Raw genomic sequence first — 17,774 nt, 5'->3', positions numbered from 1 at the left:
AGGAAATGGCTATAGACACCATCCTCCATTCTCTTCATAGCGGGTATGATCAGTTCAAACTGAACTACAGTATGAATAGTCTGGACAAAACGCTCACTGAGCTTCACGGTATGCTGAAGACCGCTGAAAAGACGCTCAAAAGTGATAAGCAGGATGTGCTTATGGTGCGTGGGGGCAAGTTCAAGAAATCTGGAAAGAAGAGGAATGCTAAGAAAGGTGGCAACAAGGCCAGCCCAACTAAGCAAACTGGCGCCAAATCTGTAAAGAGGAAGGTCAGTCAACCCACTTCTGAATCCGAATGCTTCTACTGCAAGAAGAAGGGGCATTGGAAGAGAGATTGCTTGAAGCTAAAGGAATATCAGAAGAACGGAACAGTCGTTCCATCTTCAGGTATTTTTGTTATAGACTGTATACTTGCTAATTCAACTTCTTGGGTATTAGATACAGGTTGTGGCTCACACTTATGTTCCAATCCACAGGGACTAAGAAGAAGTAGAAAGTTAAGCAAGGGTGAAGTCGACCTACGAGTGGGAAATGGAGCACGGATTGCTGCATTAGCTGTAGGAACTTACTATTTGTCGTTGCCCTCCGGGCTAGTTTTGGAACTGGAAGAATGTTTCCATGTTCCAAGTCTTACTAAAAACATCATTTCAGTTTCTTGCTTAGATGCTAAGGGATTTTCCTTTTTAATAAAAGACAATAGTTGTTCGTTTCATTTTAAAGAGATGTTTTATGGATCTGCTAGATTAGTCAATGGACTTTATTTATTAGATCACGACAAACAAGTATATAACATAAATACCAAAAAGGCCAAAAAGGATGATTCAGATCTCACCTATCTGTGGCATTGTCGATTAGGCCATATAAACTTGAAACGCTTAGAAAGACTTCAAAAGGAAGGAATTCTAGAACCATTTGACTTAGAGGATTATGGTAAATGCGAATCATGTTTACTTGGCAAAATGACAAAGCAACCTTTCTCTAAAGTTGGAGAAAGAGCAAATGAACTATTGGGTTTAATCCATACAGATGTATGTGGACCAATGAGTACAAATGCTAGAGGTGGTTTCAGCTACTTTATCACTTTCACTGATGACTTCAGTAGATATGGTTATGTCTACCTAATGAAGCATAAGTCTGAATCCTTTGACAAATTCAAGGAATTTCAGAGTGAAGTAGAGAATCAATTAGGCAAGAAGATTAAGGCACTGCGGTCTGATAGAGGCGGTGAATATCTGAGCTATGAATTTGATGACCATCTGAAAGAATGTGGAATTCTATCACAATTGACTCCTCCAGGAACACCACAATGGAACGGTGTGTCGGAACGGAGGAACAGAACCTTGCTAGACATGGTCAGGTCAATGATGGGTCAGGCCAAACTTCCATTAGAATTTTGGGGACATGCACTAAATACAGCTGCACTCACTATAAATAGAGCTCCGTCTAAAGCTGTCGAAAAGACTCCATACGAATTATGGTTTGGAAAGCCTCCAAATGTGTCTTTTCTTAAGATTTGGGGATGTGAAGTATACGTCAAACGATTAATTTCAGACAAACTTCATCCAAAATCTGACAAATGTATCCTTGTGGGCTATCCAAAGGAAACAAAGGGGTATTACTTCTACAATACATCTGAGAACAAAGTGTTTGTTGCTCGAGATGGTGTCTTTTTGGAGAAAGATCACATTTCCAAAATGACAAGTGGGAGAAAAGTAGACCTCGAAGAAATTCGAGTCGAACAACAAACTCTAGAGAATGCTCAAGATGACATTCAGGATGAAACTCAGAGATCTTTAGAAGAATCTGGTGAGAATCATGGTCAAACTAGAAATGTTACCCCGCGTAGATCGCAAAGATATAGATCTCAACCGGAAAGGTACTTGGTATTTTGACGAACGAGAGCTATGACGTTCTATTACTTGAAAGTGATGAACCTGCGACTTACAAACAAGCTATGACGAGCCCTAGCTCCAAGCAATGGCAAGAAGCCATGCAATCTGAATTAGACTCCATGTCTGAAAACCAAGTATGGGATTTGGTCGATTTGCCAGATGGCTACCAAGCCATTGGAAGCAAATGGGTTTTCAAACTGAAAAAGGACAAGGATGGGAAACTTGAAGTTTTCAAAGCTAGATTGGTTGCAAAAGGTTACAGGCAAGTCCACGGTGTGGATTACGATGAAACCTTTTCACCAGTTGCAATGCTAAAGTCTATTCGGATAATGTTAGCGATCGCTGCATATTACGATTACGAAATATGGCAGATGGATGTCAAAACTGCTTTCTTAAACGGCGTTTTAACAAAAACTGTGTTTATGACACAGCCTGAAGGTTTTGAGGATCCAAAGAATGCTAAAATGGTATGCAAGCTAAAGAAGTCAATCAACGGATTGAAGCAGGCATCCAGGAGCTGGAATATACGTTTTGATGAAGCAGTTAGTGACTTTGGTTTCATCAAGAACGCAGACGAATCTTGTGTATACAAGAAGGTCAGTGGGAGCAAAATTGCTTTCCTAGTATTATATGTTGACGACATATTACTTATCGGAAATGACATTCCTATGTTGAACTCTGTCAAGATTTGGCTTGGGAAATGTTTTTCGATGAAAGATCTAGGAGAAGCACAGTACATATTGGGCATCAAGATTTATAGAGATAGATCTAAAAAGATGATTGGACTTAGTCAAAGCACTTATATCAATAAGGTGCTTGATAGGTTCAAGATGGCGGACTCCAAGCGAGGCTACCTACCCATGTCTCATGGAATGACTCTAAGCAAGACTCAGTGCCCAAAAACACTTGATGAGCCTAGACGAATGAATGGGATTCCATATGCATCATTGATTGGTTCAATAATGTATGCTATGATATGTACACGCCCGGATGTTGCGTACGCACTCAGTGCTACGAGCAGATACCAGTCAGACCCAGGAGAGGCGCATTGGACTGCTGCCAAGAATATTCTGAAGTACCTGAAAAGGCACAAAGATGACTTCCTGGTCTATGGTGGAGATGATGAATTAATTGTTAAAGGCTATACGGACGCAAGTTTCCAAACCGACAAAGATGATTTCAGATCACAGTCTGGGTTTGTTTTCTGCCTCAACGGAGGAGCAGTAAGCTGGAAAAGTGCTAAGCAAAGCACCATTGCGGATTCTACAACTGAAGCGGAGTACATTGCTGCACATGAAGCAGCAAAGGAAGCTATATGGCTAAGGAAGTTCATAGGTGAACTTGGTGTAGTCCCCTCCATTAAAGGACCAATAGCCCTGTATTGTGATAATAACGGAGCTATTGCACAGGCAAAGGAGCCTAGACACCACTAGAGAGTCAAGAATGTACTTCGTAGATTTCACCTTCTACGAGAGTTCGTTGAAAGAAAAGAAGTCGAGATAAGCAAAATTGGAACTGATGACAACATATCAGATCCATTGACTAAACCTCTGCCGCAGGCGAAGCACAACTCGCACACTGCAGCTATGGGAATCAAGCATATTGGAGAATGGCTTTGATGTCTCTGTTTAATGTTTTAAAGTTTTAGAGTTTAAATCTTTGTAAAACATTATTGGTTAATCATTCACAATAAATGAAGAGAATTCCTTTTTCCATTTAATTTGTGGTTTATTAAAAGATGAGTCCCTTCAATTTGACGATATATTCAAGATAGACTGTCAGGACCAGTCCTGTGACTAAGAAATGTCTATCAAGTGAACTTGAATGTCAAAGGTTGAAAATGGTCCCTAGTTGGAGTTTTCTATAAAATTGGACGCATAGAAAACGTTAGACGATTAGAATGCAAGATGACTAGTAGTTCTGTTTCTTGAACTATGTGGACATGGCAATGTCATAATCATTTGCATAGATACTTACTTTGTGAAGACTAGTATCGGACAAGACCTATGAAACTTTACTGTAAGAGATGAAAATCTGTCATAAGTAAATTTCATTAAAATTATTAGACACTAAATCCTCAATACCTGAGTGATTTGAGATTACTTGTTTGAGAACTGGTTACTTTGAAGTTGACCAACCGTCGCACCGTAAAAGGAGGCTATAAAGGCAACGCTCAGGTAATCACCTATCAAACGAAGTCTAATCTCAAGATCGCAAGATTGGGATTGTCCTCCCATAAATCGGGATGAGATGCTTAAAAGTTGTACAAGGCCACTCGGAGAGCTAGAAACTTTGAAATGCATGGCCGTGCTCGGATGAATCATAGGCTATGATTATCTGTTTATTTGATCAGTTGAACTCTGAAACCGAGGAACACCTCTGGACATAATAAGGATGACAACTCTTACCTTATGTTCAAGAGCAAGCATCGAGCGACAAAGGAATTAGGAAATGCACACTTGTCCCTAAGGACAAGTGGGAGACTGAAGGAAATAATGCCCTTGGTCCAAGTATGCATTCAATGTTAAGTCTAATAAATGCGGTTCAGTATTAATTAACAAGTTAATAATTCAGTGAGATCAAGTGAGCTGAATGCCTAGCTAGAGGCCGCTTCAGTTCAAGTGGAATTAATGATATTAATCCACAACTTACTCTTGACTGAACCCGTAGGGTCACACAAATAGTACGTAAACGGATCAAGTATTTAATGACATTAAATACTCCATCTATGGATATTCGGTATCGACGGATCTTGGTTTCAGTGGGAGCTGAGATCGTCACAGGCAAGAAATGAATACTCCGGAAACGATGATATTGCCGGAAACGGAAATATGGATCGTATCGGAAATATAAATATTATCCAAGTCGTAGATGTGGCCGGAAACGGAAACATGGTACGTATCGGAAAATATTATCGGAAATAGAAATATTGCCGGAATCGGAAATATTGCCGGAAACGGAAATATTGTTTGAATCGGAAATATTATCGGAATCGGAAAATAATTCCGGAAACGGAAATATTAAATATTTGTTCGAAACGGAAATTAATTCCGGAATCGGAAATGTTAAATATTGTTCGTATCGGAAATGAATTCCGGAATCGGAAAATTAATCGGAAGCGCGTCGTACGAATTAGCATCGGACGAGCTTGCTAGACGAAGGCCCAGCACGAAGCCAGGCCCACGTCCACCAAGGGAAACGCGCGCCACAACACGCCAGCCCAAGGCTGCGCCAGGCCCACCGCAAGGCAGGCCCAGCGCGCGCCCAAGGCTGCGGCAGTCGTGGGCTGCGTTGCTCGGGCTGTGCGCACGCGCGCATGGCGCCCCTCGTGGGCTGATGTGCGTGCGTGTGTGTTTGTGTTCACATACGAAACCTAAAACGTACAGGATTCGTTTAATGATTAAATTCCTAATCCTATTTGATAAATTAATTAAATAAGAGTTTCACTAGGATTCTAATTTAATTAATTCGTATCCTAGTAGGATTCCAATTCTCTTTCCATACCCCTATAAATATGTGGCCTGGGTTCACAATTTATAACGAGTTTTCAAGTATTCAAAGTGAGTTTTGAGAGAAAAATTCAGTCACATATCTTGCCTAAAAGTGCCGAAAATTATTAGTACCTTAAGGGCGATTCTAGTTGGTCAATCTTAAGGCGGATCCGGACGTGCTGTGGACTATCTACGGAGGGACGACACTTGGAGTCCTAAAGACTTGTTCTTGTTCGGTTCGGGCGCAGCTAGGGAAGGCACGCAACAAAGAGTATGCATCTAAACTATGCTATATGATTATGTGTAAATAACATGTATTCCTGGCTAAATGGTTTTTCCGCATGATTTATGAATTGTCATATGTATCATAACCTGACACTCACGAGCCCCCGAGTGATAACATTTGACTTAAGGGTCATCACTTGAAGTGTCGACATATCCCTCACGTGTCATTGGGATTTGTCAACTGATAGTATAGAAACTTCCTTACTTTGTTATTTGGAAGGATCTAAAGATGCGTAGAAACTCCCTCACTTTGTCATTGGGAGTAACTACAGATGTTTTCGAAATTAAAGCTGTAAAGTGTAATTGGGCCTGGCCAAGCCCAATCACGAGGTAAAACGTTTTTAAAGATTCTCATTTTCAGGGCTAGCTAAACGAGAAAACCCCCTTGTTTTTATAGGATGTAAAACGAAGGAAAATCCAACAAACCAATCCTTTAATTTTTGGAAAAAGGGAAAACCAATAAAAGTTATCGCTGCAGCGACTAAGGACCTGCGCTGTTAGTGAGGCAGACCCCGCCCGCTGAAGGTGGGCGAGCCTGTCCTCTGAGGGTGGACCCCCCGTCCGATAGAAGTGTACGAATCTGTTTGATATTTTTTGAAAATAAGGACCTACGCGGTTTGTGACGTAGACCCCGCCCACTGAAGGTGGCGAACCTTGTCCGCTGAGGGTGGACACCCCGTCCGATAGAAGTGGACGAATCTGTTTGATGTTTTTGAAAATAAGGACCTACGCGGTTTGTGACGTAGACCCCGCCGGCTGAAGATGGCGAGCCTGTCCGCTGAGGGTGGACCCCCCGTCCGATAGAAGTGGACGAATCTGTTTTGAAATTTTTTTTTGTTTTTTTTTTGAAAATAAGGACTTACGTGGTTTGCGCCGTAGACCCCGTCGGCTGAAGATGGCGAGCCTATTTTGAATTTGAAGACTTTATTTTTTTGTCGAAAACTGAGGACCTGCGCGGCTAGTGACGCAGACCCCGCCCGCTGAGGGTGGGCGAGCCCATTTTGAATTTCTTAGTTTGCCTATGTAGAAGAGCTTTTGTGATTACAACCTGTTGGTGGGTCGTAATATTTCCAGATTAGATGTGTCCTATAAGTAAGTCCACACTGTGTATATTTTTGTTTAACAATATTTTTTTTTGAGATATTCAAACATGATATGGTGTATGGCGCAGTTTGGGAATGTGATTTTGATCGCGCGCTCCTCGTTGAAGTCTATTTTTCGCGAGCCCCCAAGCATTGGGGCTCGTCGGTTGTTTTTCGCATCCTGTAATCATGTTTGGGGTCATGCTCGTATGTGCGAGCGACCTTCTTATAGTAGTGTGCTACTCTTAACAAAGTCGTGAGGTGCGACTTTCAGCAATTTTCAAGTCGAATGAGTATGAAAGGGCCCACTAGAAGTTAGGGCCTTTTTTTAGCATGGGTACATTTTTGGCGCCCAGGCCTGGGCGTTGAAATAATTCACGCCCAGGTGGGGCGTTGAAAGTGTTGTTCGGGCTGATCTTTTGATGACACAGTTGGCCTCTTGTTCATTCGTTTATTTCACTTGGAAGTTCTATGTATTCTCTTTTCTTTTGTTTTTTTTCTTTGTTTTTAGAACGTGATGATTTTCTTGAGAAGCCGTAGCCGATTGGTGGACTACGGTACTTGTCGCTTTGGGGCGATTATTTTAAGGAACTGTTGCTCTTAAGGTGTACAGTTATTGCAATAGTCGGGCGAGTCTATATGGCCCGAGGAACATACCTTGAGGTGTAAGAATTTGATCGCTCTTATATTTTTTTTGAACGTGTTCGTGAATGATGATATGTATGTGCGAACGAGCGTTCATAGAATGGCCGTTGTGCGCGGCCCATTAGTCAGTTTGCTTGAATCATTTTTTTTTGAGCAATGACTGATTTTGAATAGTTTGCTTAGAAGCTTGATAGGGTTCATGCCCATTCATGAAGTGGGCTCAAGCATCGTGCCCTTCTTGATCGTTCAAACATTTGCTTCGGGTTTTTTATTTTGCTATGGTCGTTTCGTAGCTTGGAGCCCCCAAGTATGCATGTTGGGATGCTTTCCTTTTGGCGTACGATTTTTGTAGGTTCTTTCGAGAAAGATGCCTTGGGGTTCCGCTCGTGTAGGTGCGAGCTATCCCTTCCGTGGTAGGTAATATTTTGCTACCTTTAATCCTTAATGTAGAAATCGTGTGGCTTGCATTTTGAATTTGGGCGATAAGTAGTCTTTGCCTCTTTTACACGTGCCCTTGGTCGTGCCTACATTAGTGCAATATGCCTTACTCTTCTTTTAGACTTGTACCGTGGGACGGTTGAACTTATGGTGCGACGTAGGCTTGTGTGGCCTAACGGCGTGTCTTAGAACATTTCTCCAGGTGTTGGGATATTATTATTTTTTGCATTGGAGTATTTCATCATGCCTCGTTTAGGTGTCCGAACAAGTGTGGCATTTTCTGCATGGGTTTGCACGGCTTATTACTTCGTTCGATGCGAGGATTCATAGGTGTTTCTTTCTTATTTTTATATCTGGGCAAAACTTGGCTAGCAGAAAGATCAGCGCCCAGGCTGGGGCGTTAAAGATGTCGGCGCCCAGCTCTGGGCGTTGAAAATGATTTCTGGGCAGAATTTTGACAGTTCTTTTTCTTTCCTGATTTTTTTTTCTTTCGCTTTTGCTTTGGAACGACTTAGACTGTGTAACGGGCGCTTTGTAGGGCGAGCGTTATGTGCAGTAGTTTGATCGGAGTTTTGGTGACTCGCGATTTTCAGTTACCCTTGTTAGTGGGGTGACTTTATATATTCTAAGTAGTGCTTAGAATTTGGGAGGGGTTGTAGCCATTCTAAGGTTCGTTTTGCACGATTAAAACTTAGGATTGAGCCCCTATGACATATGTATGGCATTAGCGTCGAGAATTTGCGATAAAATCGTCATTTCGAGCATTTTTAGAGTGTTTTTCTCAAGCCCCCAATTGTAGCTACGGGATTGGCTTGGTGCTATAATGCTTTGCATACGTTTTTATGCATTCATGGTGACACAGATCATGAATAGTTTGAACCAGATACGTTTAGTGCGGGGTATGTTCGAGTAGTGATTTGCTACTTCTCTTGTAAATGTCGTATTGTGCGACATTGCCAAGGTCAAGGTAGTCACATGTTGAGGTGTGCCTTGACTAAAAGCTAGGTGCCTTTCTTTACCCATAATCATATTTAAAAATCTTTTTGACTCACTTGCAACGTTGAGATGGACGCACACTAAGCTTAAACCAACGACACTTTATTTGTCCGAAGAAGTCTTTAAAAATCATTTGAAGATTATTTAAAATCCGAGTTCTACTGTGTACAATCCGAGGTGTCCTAAGTAGGTTGACTTATAGAAGGGTTCGTACAAGATTACATGAGTGAATCAAAATAATGTTACGATTTTTGGAATGCTGTCTAAGGATTTGCTGGAAGCCAGGGTGCGGGCGTCAAGATAGACTTGTGCCCGTTTGGCATATGATTTAGGCTTTTAAGGCCATCTTTTCCAGAATTGCGGGAATATAAACCGTTTTCAAATTGACTTAGATTTACTTGGTGTATGTCTGCACAAAAGGTCAAGATATACTTAGTTCTTTCCCTAGCTCTTTCATTTCAATTTTTAGCCCCCAGTTGCTGTTATGTCTTCCCATTAATGATGTTTTTAGAATTCGATTTTAGATGCCCGTGTTATTTTTCTGAGTAGGGTGAGCCTTGGTTAAGTGCCAAGTCCTATTGACAATGTCTGATTTTTTTTTCAAAGGAGATTAGCAAGCATTTGAATTACCACGAACGGATACCCTGAGTTCGGAGGAACGATGGGGCGATGCCGTAGAACAATCCTCTTTATTGCAAGCTTACTGCCCTTACTATTCGTTGGCGATCATGACTGTGTCTAGTGGTGAAAGAAGGTCTTTAAGCGAACGACTATGTCTAGTGGTGAAAGAAAGTCTTTAAGTGAGTTAGTTCGCTTTAGGGAGGGTCAAGTCGAGTACTTTAGAGGTCATGGACGCTTGCGTTAGCCCCCATTCAATTGAGGCAGAGTGATCTTTTGAGTCTTGGCTAAGTGCCTAGGAGTGTGAGTGCTCCTTCTGGCAAGGGTACGTGCCTTTATTATTTTTCGATGTGTGCTCATCAATTTTGGCATCTTGGTGACTTGGATTCTTCCTTTGACTTAAATTTTTCTTTCGACTTGGGTTGCAAGTAATTAAATTTCAATAAGGGACTTCTATTTTTTATTCTTGTTTTTCTATAGGCTTTAATATTTTTGCAAATTGGTTGGACCGAATCATGGATTGCCTACGTATCCGCCTTAAATAGATTTAATTTGGAATCAGGTCTTGCGTAGTTCTTAGCCTAGAAAATGGTTTCATAGAACGCCGATTTTAAACAAGTATGTTCTGAGGTGGAAACATATTACTTGAAACGGTAGAATAAGTGAAGTTTATTATTATTTAAATCTGCTGCCTTGCCGTAAGCCAAAAATTTGTTTTATATATTTTTTGAGGTACATGTGATTTTTTTTTTGGTGGTACGTATGTCTGAATACGTGTTGTACCCCCCCAAGTGTTCATTATTTTTCCGTGTATGTGCGGATAAAATGACGAGCACTTCTGGACAATATTTGGCGAGCAGAGAGAATCAGCGCCCAGGCTGGGGCGTTAAAGATTTCGGCGCCCAGCTGTGGGCGCTGAAAATTATTTCTGGGCGGATCTTTTTGGTGCGCTAAATGCTTCTTTTCTTTTTAGACTAACTTTAGAGGCGCTTTGCAAAGTTTCTTTTTTATTATTCACATTTTTTATTTTTACGTTGAGAGTAGAATATACTCTTCATTTGTCTCTTTTTTATTTGTGAATCAAGACGGCTTGAAAGATGGGTTGAATGAGATAGGATAAGTTGTATAGGTATTAGTCGAGCATGAGGATTACATCAACCAAGGCCAATGAGTAGCATGGGGACGGCTCAAGGGTATATCAACAGGACGTATCCAAACAAGTTATATGGTCATTATGCTAATGGTGTTGTAAGAGCAGGTTTGGACTTTGGAAATGATGGGCATGACGCACGTGTCAATGGCCGTGCGTGGTTTGCGGTTGATAACAAGTTCAAAAACAAGAGTTGAGGTAAAGGTTTCTCGGGTTATGGCAATGACAACATGGACGGGTTAAATGAGCTGCACAGGGACCCCAGAGCGAAGGCGTCTAAGAGCATAAGGATTGGAAAGGGTAGACATCGTAGAATTTTATGATTTGGATTGGTTGACTCAATTCTTTTCCTTCGTTTACTTGGGTAAATTGCGCACTTTGGGAGGTACGGGCTAAGTATTTCATGGCACGCTCTTTTCCCTTTTCTCTTTCTTTTTAATATTTCATGGTTTGCTCTTTTCGCTCTCCCTTTTCTTTTTCTATTATTTTTCTTTTTCGCTTGGGTTTTCCCCCCTTTTTATTTAGGCTAAAAGGTAGATGGTTGTGGTCTTTGAGTCACGAGGCGAGACTGAATGAGCCTCGTTTGGTAGGCCTATAGTGGACCTTTAATTTTAGTAGGCCTAGGGTGGACCTTTAAATTGTCTTACTTTGCAAGCGTATTTAGTCGTTTCTTAAAATGTGCAAATAGCATAGATTCAAAATGTTATTTTTACCTTATTGAAATTTAACGGAAAAAATTACATCGAAGATAATTTTTGCTTCTTTTCAGATTCCAGTTTCGGGGATTTAATTGGAAGTTGTGATTTAGACTCAAACTTTCATTAATCTTTCTGATTATAACACGTGTATGAATACAAGGAGGTGGCCTAGACTCAAAATAATGGCGTGGCGTAAGCCTATAATACTTGACCAAGCGACTCTCAGACTTAGGCTAATTGGACCATAACTTTCGTTGGTTGAGACTTTAGATTTTAACCCTTGGGTGTTCATTTGTCATGCGCCATTTTGTTTAATGTTGGCAAGGTAGTTAATTGGGGAGATCGAATTTTTATTTTTGCAAGACTAGAATCATTAGTGCGGCTTCTCTCTTAGTGTGTATTGCTTTACCCCAATGGTAGCCCTATTGGTATGCCGATCTGGGTATTTTCATGGTTGGTCATGTTGCATTCATGGAAAATCTTTTAGTCCGTACTTAATAGTATTTCAAGGAGTGAGTGACTCGAGAGGACTATGATAGTCGTGACCCAATGTGATTATAAGCCTTGAGGCCATTAATTTTTCTTGCCAATGGTATTGATACCTTAGGTTCACTTTGGGGTTGTGCGACTATGGGGGATGATTTCCAGAATGTGACTGTTTCCATTTTGCAAATACTACAGTATATTCTTTTTATTGGTGAGAGAGTATTGAGGCCGTGGATTCTTAGCAAGGGATGACAATTACATATGGTTGCTTATTGATTTAAATGTTAGGAGGGGAGACTTAATATGGTTTAACCTTTTAACTTGCAGAACGACACCAAGCATTGGGACCGATTCTATGGATAAGACAACTAAGACTTAGGATTTGGATTGTACTTTTGCATAGCCTAGTCTAGACTCGGATTTATTTTTTATTCGAACATTATTTTTCTTGAAGACTCTATTTGAACATTATTTTTTGAATATTTTGCCCATGTGACATTCAAGGTCGTTTAATTAGCATGCTCAGTTTTGGTGCCGAACATCGTCGTCGTAGGAGGCCTAACAACGACACAAAGAGTTATTTTTTTTTAGTCGCTTTTAGAGTCGAGTGCCTTTTCATACGCCCTTGCAGAAATTTTTACCAAAAGTTTTTTTTTGCTACGTATATTTTTTTATGCGCGGGCACCGAGGCTGCTATTCCTGACCAAAAGGCCAGGCAGCAACTTCAGCGCCCAGTAGTGGGCGTGAGAAATTTCGGCGCCCAGCCAGGGGCGTTGAAAATGCGTCCCTGGCTGGTTCTCGTTTTCTGTTTGCGTATACTTTTGTTTTTGCGACTTTAATTTTGCGTGCTTGCCTTATAACGTCCTTTACGCGTTGTGCAGCGTTTGTGGGATTCGTTACAGGCCATCCCGAATGTCGCTTTTTTTTGTGGCGATCGTTCAGGTTTGCGGAACACGTATTGTGGTATAACTCTTTGGCCAATTGGTTTATGAATGTTTGGGCAATTTTTAAGGTCGTTAGTTTTCTAGCATTATTTGTCTAGCATTATTCGTACGCACAATCATAACATAGTCACATAGTTCGCTACACATAACTACATTACAAACATGGATTTGAAAATTAAATATGCTACGTAGTTTATGATAGGCTTCTATGGGTAGTTTATTTGCGCCTGGCTTGGTACCGCTTCTATCGTAGATCCAACACATGCCCCGGTCGAGGTAGTGTCTTCAACAGACGAATTTCGCCCAAGAGGCCAACCCGCAAGTGCAAGCCAAGGGGGCATGCAGGCGAGAGGGACCTAATGAGCGAGCGATTGGGTTCGGGATAGGTGTACTACCTGCACAAGTACCGAGTGGGAAACATGCGCGGCGTATGCACCCCCCTATTGGCGAAAAAAGGTATCCTTAGTCCCAACTCCCGAGGGAGCCGAGATTCGTTATGATGTTCTGCCCGTTCACATTAAGATGCTGATTTTCAGGTCGTCCCAACTTGATGGGGAAATACACGCGGGGTAGGATCGTTTCACCCTTCGGCTATTTTGATTACCTACAAGCACGAGTATTTCCTTCACTATCCCCAGTGGAGTCGCCACTGTGAGGGGGTCGAAAAAACCGCGAGGCTAATGCGTGACCTTGTCCCTCCTGGGTGTGACGATTCTTTTTTATTCAATCAAGTGTAATTGGATTTCCTGTGAGTATACACCCAATTGACTAGTAATATAGGAGTCGCCATTCAGTTTTTAACAACAATGAGAAAAACTGACAAAACCCGGTTATCATGACATAAAGGGAGTGCAATTATGTTTGACCACGACGGCCGTAGGTTCACTTGTGATCCCTGGTGTGGGGATCTCTCAATATACACCCGCAAGGTAGAGATTGAGGGTTCGGGGGACTGTAACTACCGAGAGGAGTAATTCGCTCGTCGATAACTCCAGAGGCAGGATATCCTTACTAGCTCAGCATAAATAATTAAAGGGACATGCGTTAACTATTAAACTAATCTGAGTTGATTTTAGCAATATGCAACATATAATACTAATTCGATCGTGCTTATCTGATTTAAATAACATTAAGGGACATAGCATGATAATCCGATTTCCCAAAAATATTATATTTGTTAGGCGTGATAGAACAATCAGATTAGGTTAGTTTAACAGTTCATAAAAAGGGCGAGGAAAGCAGTTAAATCATCGAAAAGGGACACGTTACGACGCACCCTTGAGAGGTGCGTCACGGTTCTCAGAAAACTAACCACTTTGACTTTGCTATTTCTCCTTTTTATTTAACGAATCTCAATTATGGGACATGATACGTTCTGTTCGATTTATGGATAGATTGCGACAGAACGCGTGAACTGTTTCGCAGCGAGAGGCTTAGGCTAAGGGGTTTAGAGTCAATACTCAGAATATATTATGTGTTGTTGTGTGTTCCTTCACGTCGAAACTAGGGGCCTATTTATAGGGAAGAGTTCGTGGAAAGATAGAATTGCAGAGTTCTAATCCATAAAGAATTAGGAAAAAACACGTCCCAAGTAATTTCGGCGCCCAGCTCTGGGCGTCAAAGATTTCGGTGCCCAGGGCTGGGCGTTGAAAATAGAGATCCCTGTAATTTCAGCGCCCAGGGCTGGGCGTCAAAGATTTCGGCGCCCAGCTCTGGGCGTTGAAAGTGATGTCTGGGCCGAATTCTTTGTCAGATTCGGATTCCTGAAATCCGTAGAGTTTGAGATTAATTTGAGTCTTTTAGCGCGTATCAATTTTGTGACGGAATGCGTCTGGGCCCGTTACGAACTCTAGGTTCGTTAGGATTTTAATTAATACGTGACTCCTATTTCCGAATCCTATTAGGAATAGGATTCTCGCGGTTTTCTATCTCACTTAGGATTTATGTTGGAGTGCAACACCTAATTCTGACAGGTTTCTATCCTTTATGTTTTGCCACTTTTAGAAGGTACCTTTTACGGTAATTACTATTTTTAGTAGGTTTCCATAAATAGCAGGTTTCAGGTGAAATGAAATGGGGAATCGAGATTCGTTTATTTTATAGGAGATGCGTTGTCAAGTGGAGTTTTTATGCTTTCATCATCGAACCTTTCCCTTGCGGGAACGGGGACAAAAGTAGGTGTCTACACAAGTCCCGCACAGAACCGGAATAACGAACGAACTCACCAAAAGTATTCGGGCAAGGCAAAGGTGGATGAAATGACTCCACACCAAGAAAGCGCATAAAAAGCAAAACTCAAATAGAATCAAGAAGCCACGGGATGCCTCCCGGGAGCGCTTCTTTAACGTCACTAGCTTGACGGTGCCCCCCAAATTCATGGGGGGTCTTGGAGGTCCATGATGGCAAAAGTTCCATTAGAATCACCTACTAAATAATGCTTGAGCCGATGTCCATTTACTTTGAAATTTCCGGCATCACGACCCCAAATTTTGATAGCACCATGGGGGGAAACTTTCACCACCTCAAACGGGCCGCTCTAACGAGACTTGAGCTTGCCCGGGAAAAATTTCAATCGAGAGTTGTAGAGGAGAACTCTATCTCCTTCCTTGAACTCCCTCTTGTCAATAAGTGCATCGTGATATTGCTTGGAACGAGCTTTGTAGATACTTGCCGAGTCATAGCTCTTCAAGCTCATGGGGTCGAGTAGACGTCGCTCACCTGCACAAGTAAGCTCGAAATTCAAGGTTTTGATGGCCCACATGGACCTATGCTCTAGCTCGACCGCAAATGGGAATTCTTGCCATACACAAGCTTGTACAGGGTCATCCCAATCGGGGTTTTGAAAGCCGTCCTATAAGCCCATAAGGCATCATCAAGCTTGATGGCCCAATCCTTCCGGCTCTTAACAACCGTCTTCTCTAGGATCGACATAATCTCGCGGTTGGTGACTTCAACTTGACCACTAGTTTGGGGGTGATACGCCAACCCGACCTTGTGATGCACACCATACTTCTTCAAAAGGGCCTTGAATTTTCCATGAGCAAAGTGGGATCCTCCATCACTTATCAACGCTCTAGGGGCTCCGAAACGAGGGATATAATCTTTTTTAAAAGAGAAATCACCACCTTATGATCATTGGTGGGTGAGGCGATTGCTTTCGCCCATTTAGAAACGTAGTCAACGGCCAAAAGGATGTACAAATTTCCATATGAAGAAGGAAGAGGGCCCATGAAGCCAATGCCCCAAACATCAAACACCTCTAGCTCGATAATGGAAGATTGGGGCATCTCTTGCCTCTTAGACACATTTCCCGTGCATTGACAGCGATCACAAGTTTAGACAAAGGCCCAAGCATCCCGGAATAGAGTGGGCCACCATAGCATACTTTGTAGGCCCCTTGGAGGCGGTTTTATCCCCCCCCCCATATGCCCCCCCACAAGGAGAGGAGTGACACTTGCGTAGAACATTAGCAAACTCATCATTCGGTACACACCTCCGTAATACCCCATCCAGGCCTCTTCTCAATAAAATAGGCTCATCCCACACATATCGCCTAGCTTCATACTTCAATTTCCTCCGTTGTTGAGTGGAGAAATCCTCCAAGATTGCCCCACAACCGAGGTAGTTCACAAGGTCAGCGAACCAAGGTAGAGAGGAGCTTTCAACCATGTACAAAGCATCATCGCGCAAGGCGTCCTCAATTGGCAAATCTTCCATATCCCCATTGCCAAGCTCAAGCCTATAAAGATGATCAGCAACCACATTTTTGGCTCCCTTCTTGTCACGAATCTCAATGTCGAATTCTTGGAGGAGGAGAACCCTTCGAATGAGTTTTTATTTATTTTTGGAGGAGAACCCTAAGACACCCGCAACGGAATAGTCGCTAAGACACCCGCAACGGAATAGTCGCTAAGACACCCGCAACGGAATAGTCGCTAAGACACCCGCAACGGAATAGTCGCTAAGACACCCGCAACGGAATAGTCGCTAAGACACCTGCAACGGAATAGTCGCTTGCATCGCACATTAGTTCAAAAGGGAGGAACCAATCGGGAGCTTGCACGATAGGAGTGGAAACCAAAGCGAGCTTGAGCTTGTTGAAGGCATTAAGGTACGCGACATCAAATTGAAAATCAAACTCCTTTTGAAGGAGATTAGTAAGGGGCCTTGCAATCAACGAAAAGTCCTTGATGAACCTCCTATAAATGCCCGCATGCCCAAGGAAGGAGCGGATGCCCTTAACATTGACCGGAGGAGGGAGATTTTCAATTACCTCAATTTTCGCCCTATCCACTTCAATACCAAGGTGTGATACCTTATGCCCAAGGACAATCCCCTCATGCACCATAAAGTGACACTTCTCCCAATTAAGCACCAAATGAACCTTTTCACATCTCTCAAGGCACTTTTCAAGGTTGAGGAGGCACTCATCATAGGTGGCCCCACCCACCGAAAAATCATCCATGAATACCTCCATCTCCTCCTCAAGAATGTCTCCGAAAATGCTCATCATGCATCTTTGGAATGTCTCGGGGGCGTTGCAAAGCCCAAATGGCATTCTCCTATAAGCAAATGTTCTATATGGACAAGTGAAAGTAGTTTTCTCTTGGTCTTCCGGGTTTATGGGGATTTGGAAGAACCCGGAATAACCATCGAGAAACTAAAGTACTTGTGCTTTGTTAGTCGCTCAAGCATTTGATCTATGAAGGGCAAAGGGAAATGGTCCTTCTTCGTGGAAAGGTTGAGTTGACGGTAGTCAATGCACATTCTCCACCCGGTCACCGTCCGGGTAGAGATTAGCTCTCCTTATGCATTTTTTTTACCACCGTCATCCCACCTTTCTTGGGGACAACGTGGACCGGGGACACCCACCTACTATTGGATATAGGGTAGATGATCCCGACCGCCAAGAGTTTGACAATCTCTTTCATAACCACTTCACCCATTGGTGGGTTAAGCTTGCGTTGTGTATCCCGGTGAGGGACGAAATCGTCCTCAAGTTCAATGTGGTGCATGCAAAGTGTCGGGCTTATACCTTTCAAGTCA

At 42.3% G+C, this 17,774-nt stretch overlaps 1 protein-coding gene across 1 annotated transcript; it reads right to left on the bottom strand.

Annotated features, from left to right (window-relative positions):
• Nucleotides 1-15,500: 15,500 nt before the first annotated feature.
• On the bottom strand, nucleotides 15,501-17,286 carry LOC130465477 (uncharacterized). Its single transcript, XM_056834250.1, has 4 exons — nucleotides 16,775-17,286; nucleotides 16,233-16,548; nucleotides 15,854-16,024; nucleotides 15,501-15,752 (listed from the first exon to the last, which is right to left on the bottom strand). Exons 1-4 carry the CDS (start codon nucleotides 17,284-17,286, stop codon nucleotides 15,501-15,503), a joined length of 1,251 nt encoding a protein of 416 aa, XP_056690228.1.
• Nucleotides 17,287-17,774: the final 488 nt, after the last annotated feature.

The sequence above is a fragment of the Spinacia oleracea genome, chromosome 1, assembly GCF_020520425.1.
Source record: "Spinacia oleracea cultivar Varoflay chromosome 1, BTI_SOV_V1, whole genome shotgun sequence".
NCBI classification, from domain to species: Eukaryota; Viridiplantae; Streptophyta; class Magnoliopsida; order Caryophyllales; family Amaranthaceae; genus Spinacia; species Spinacia oleracea.
Note: the sequence above shows the minus strand (reverse complement) of the source record. Positions and strands in the feature narration are given on the sequence as shown.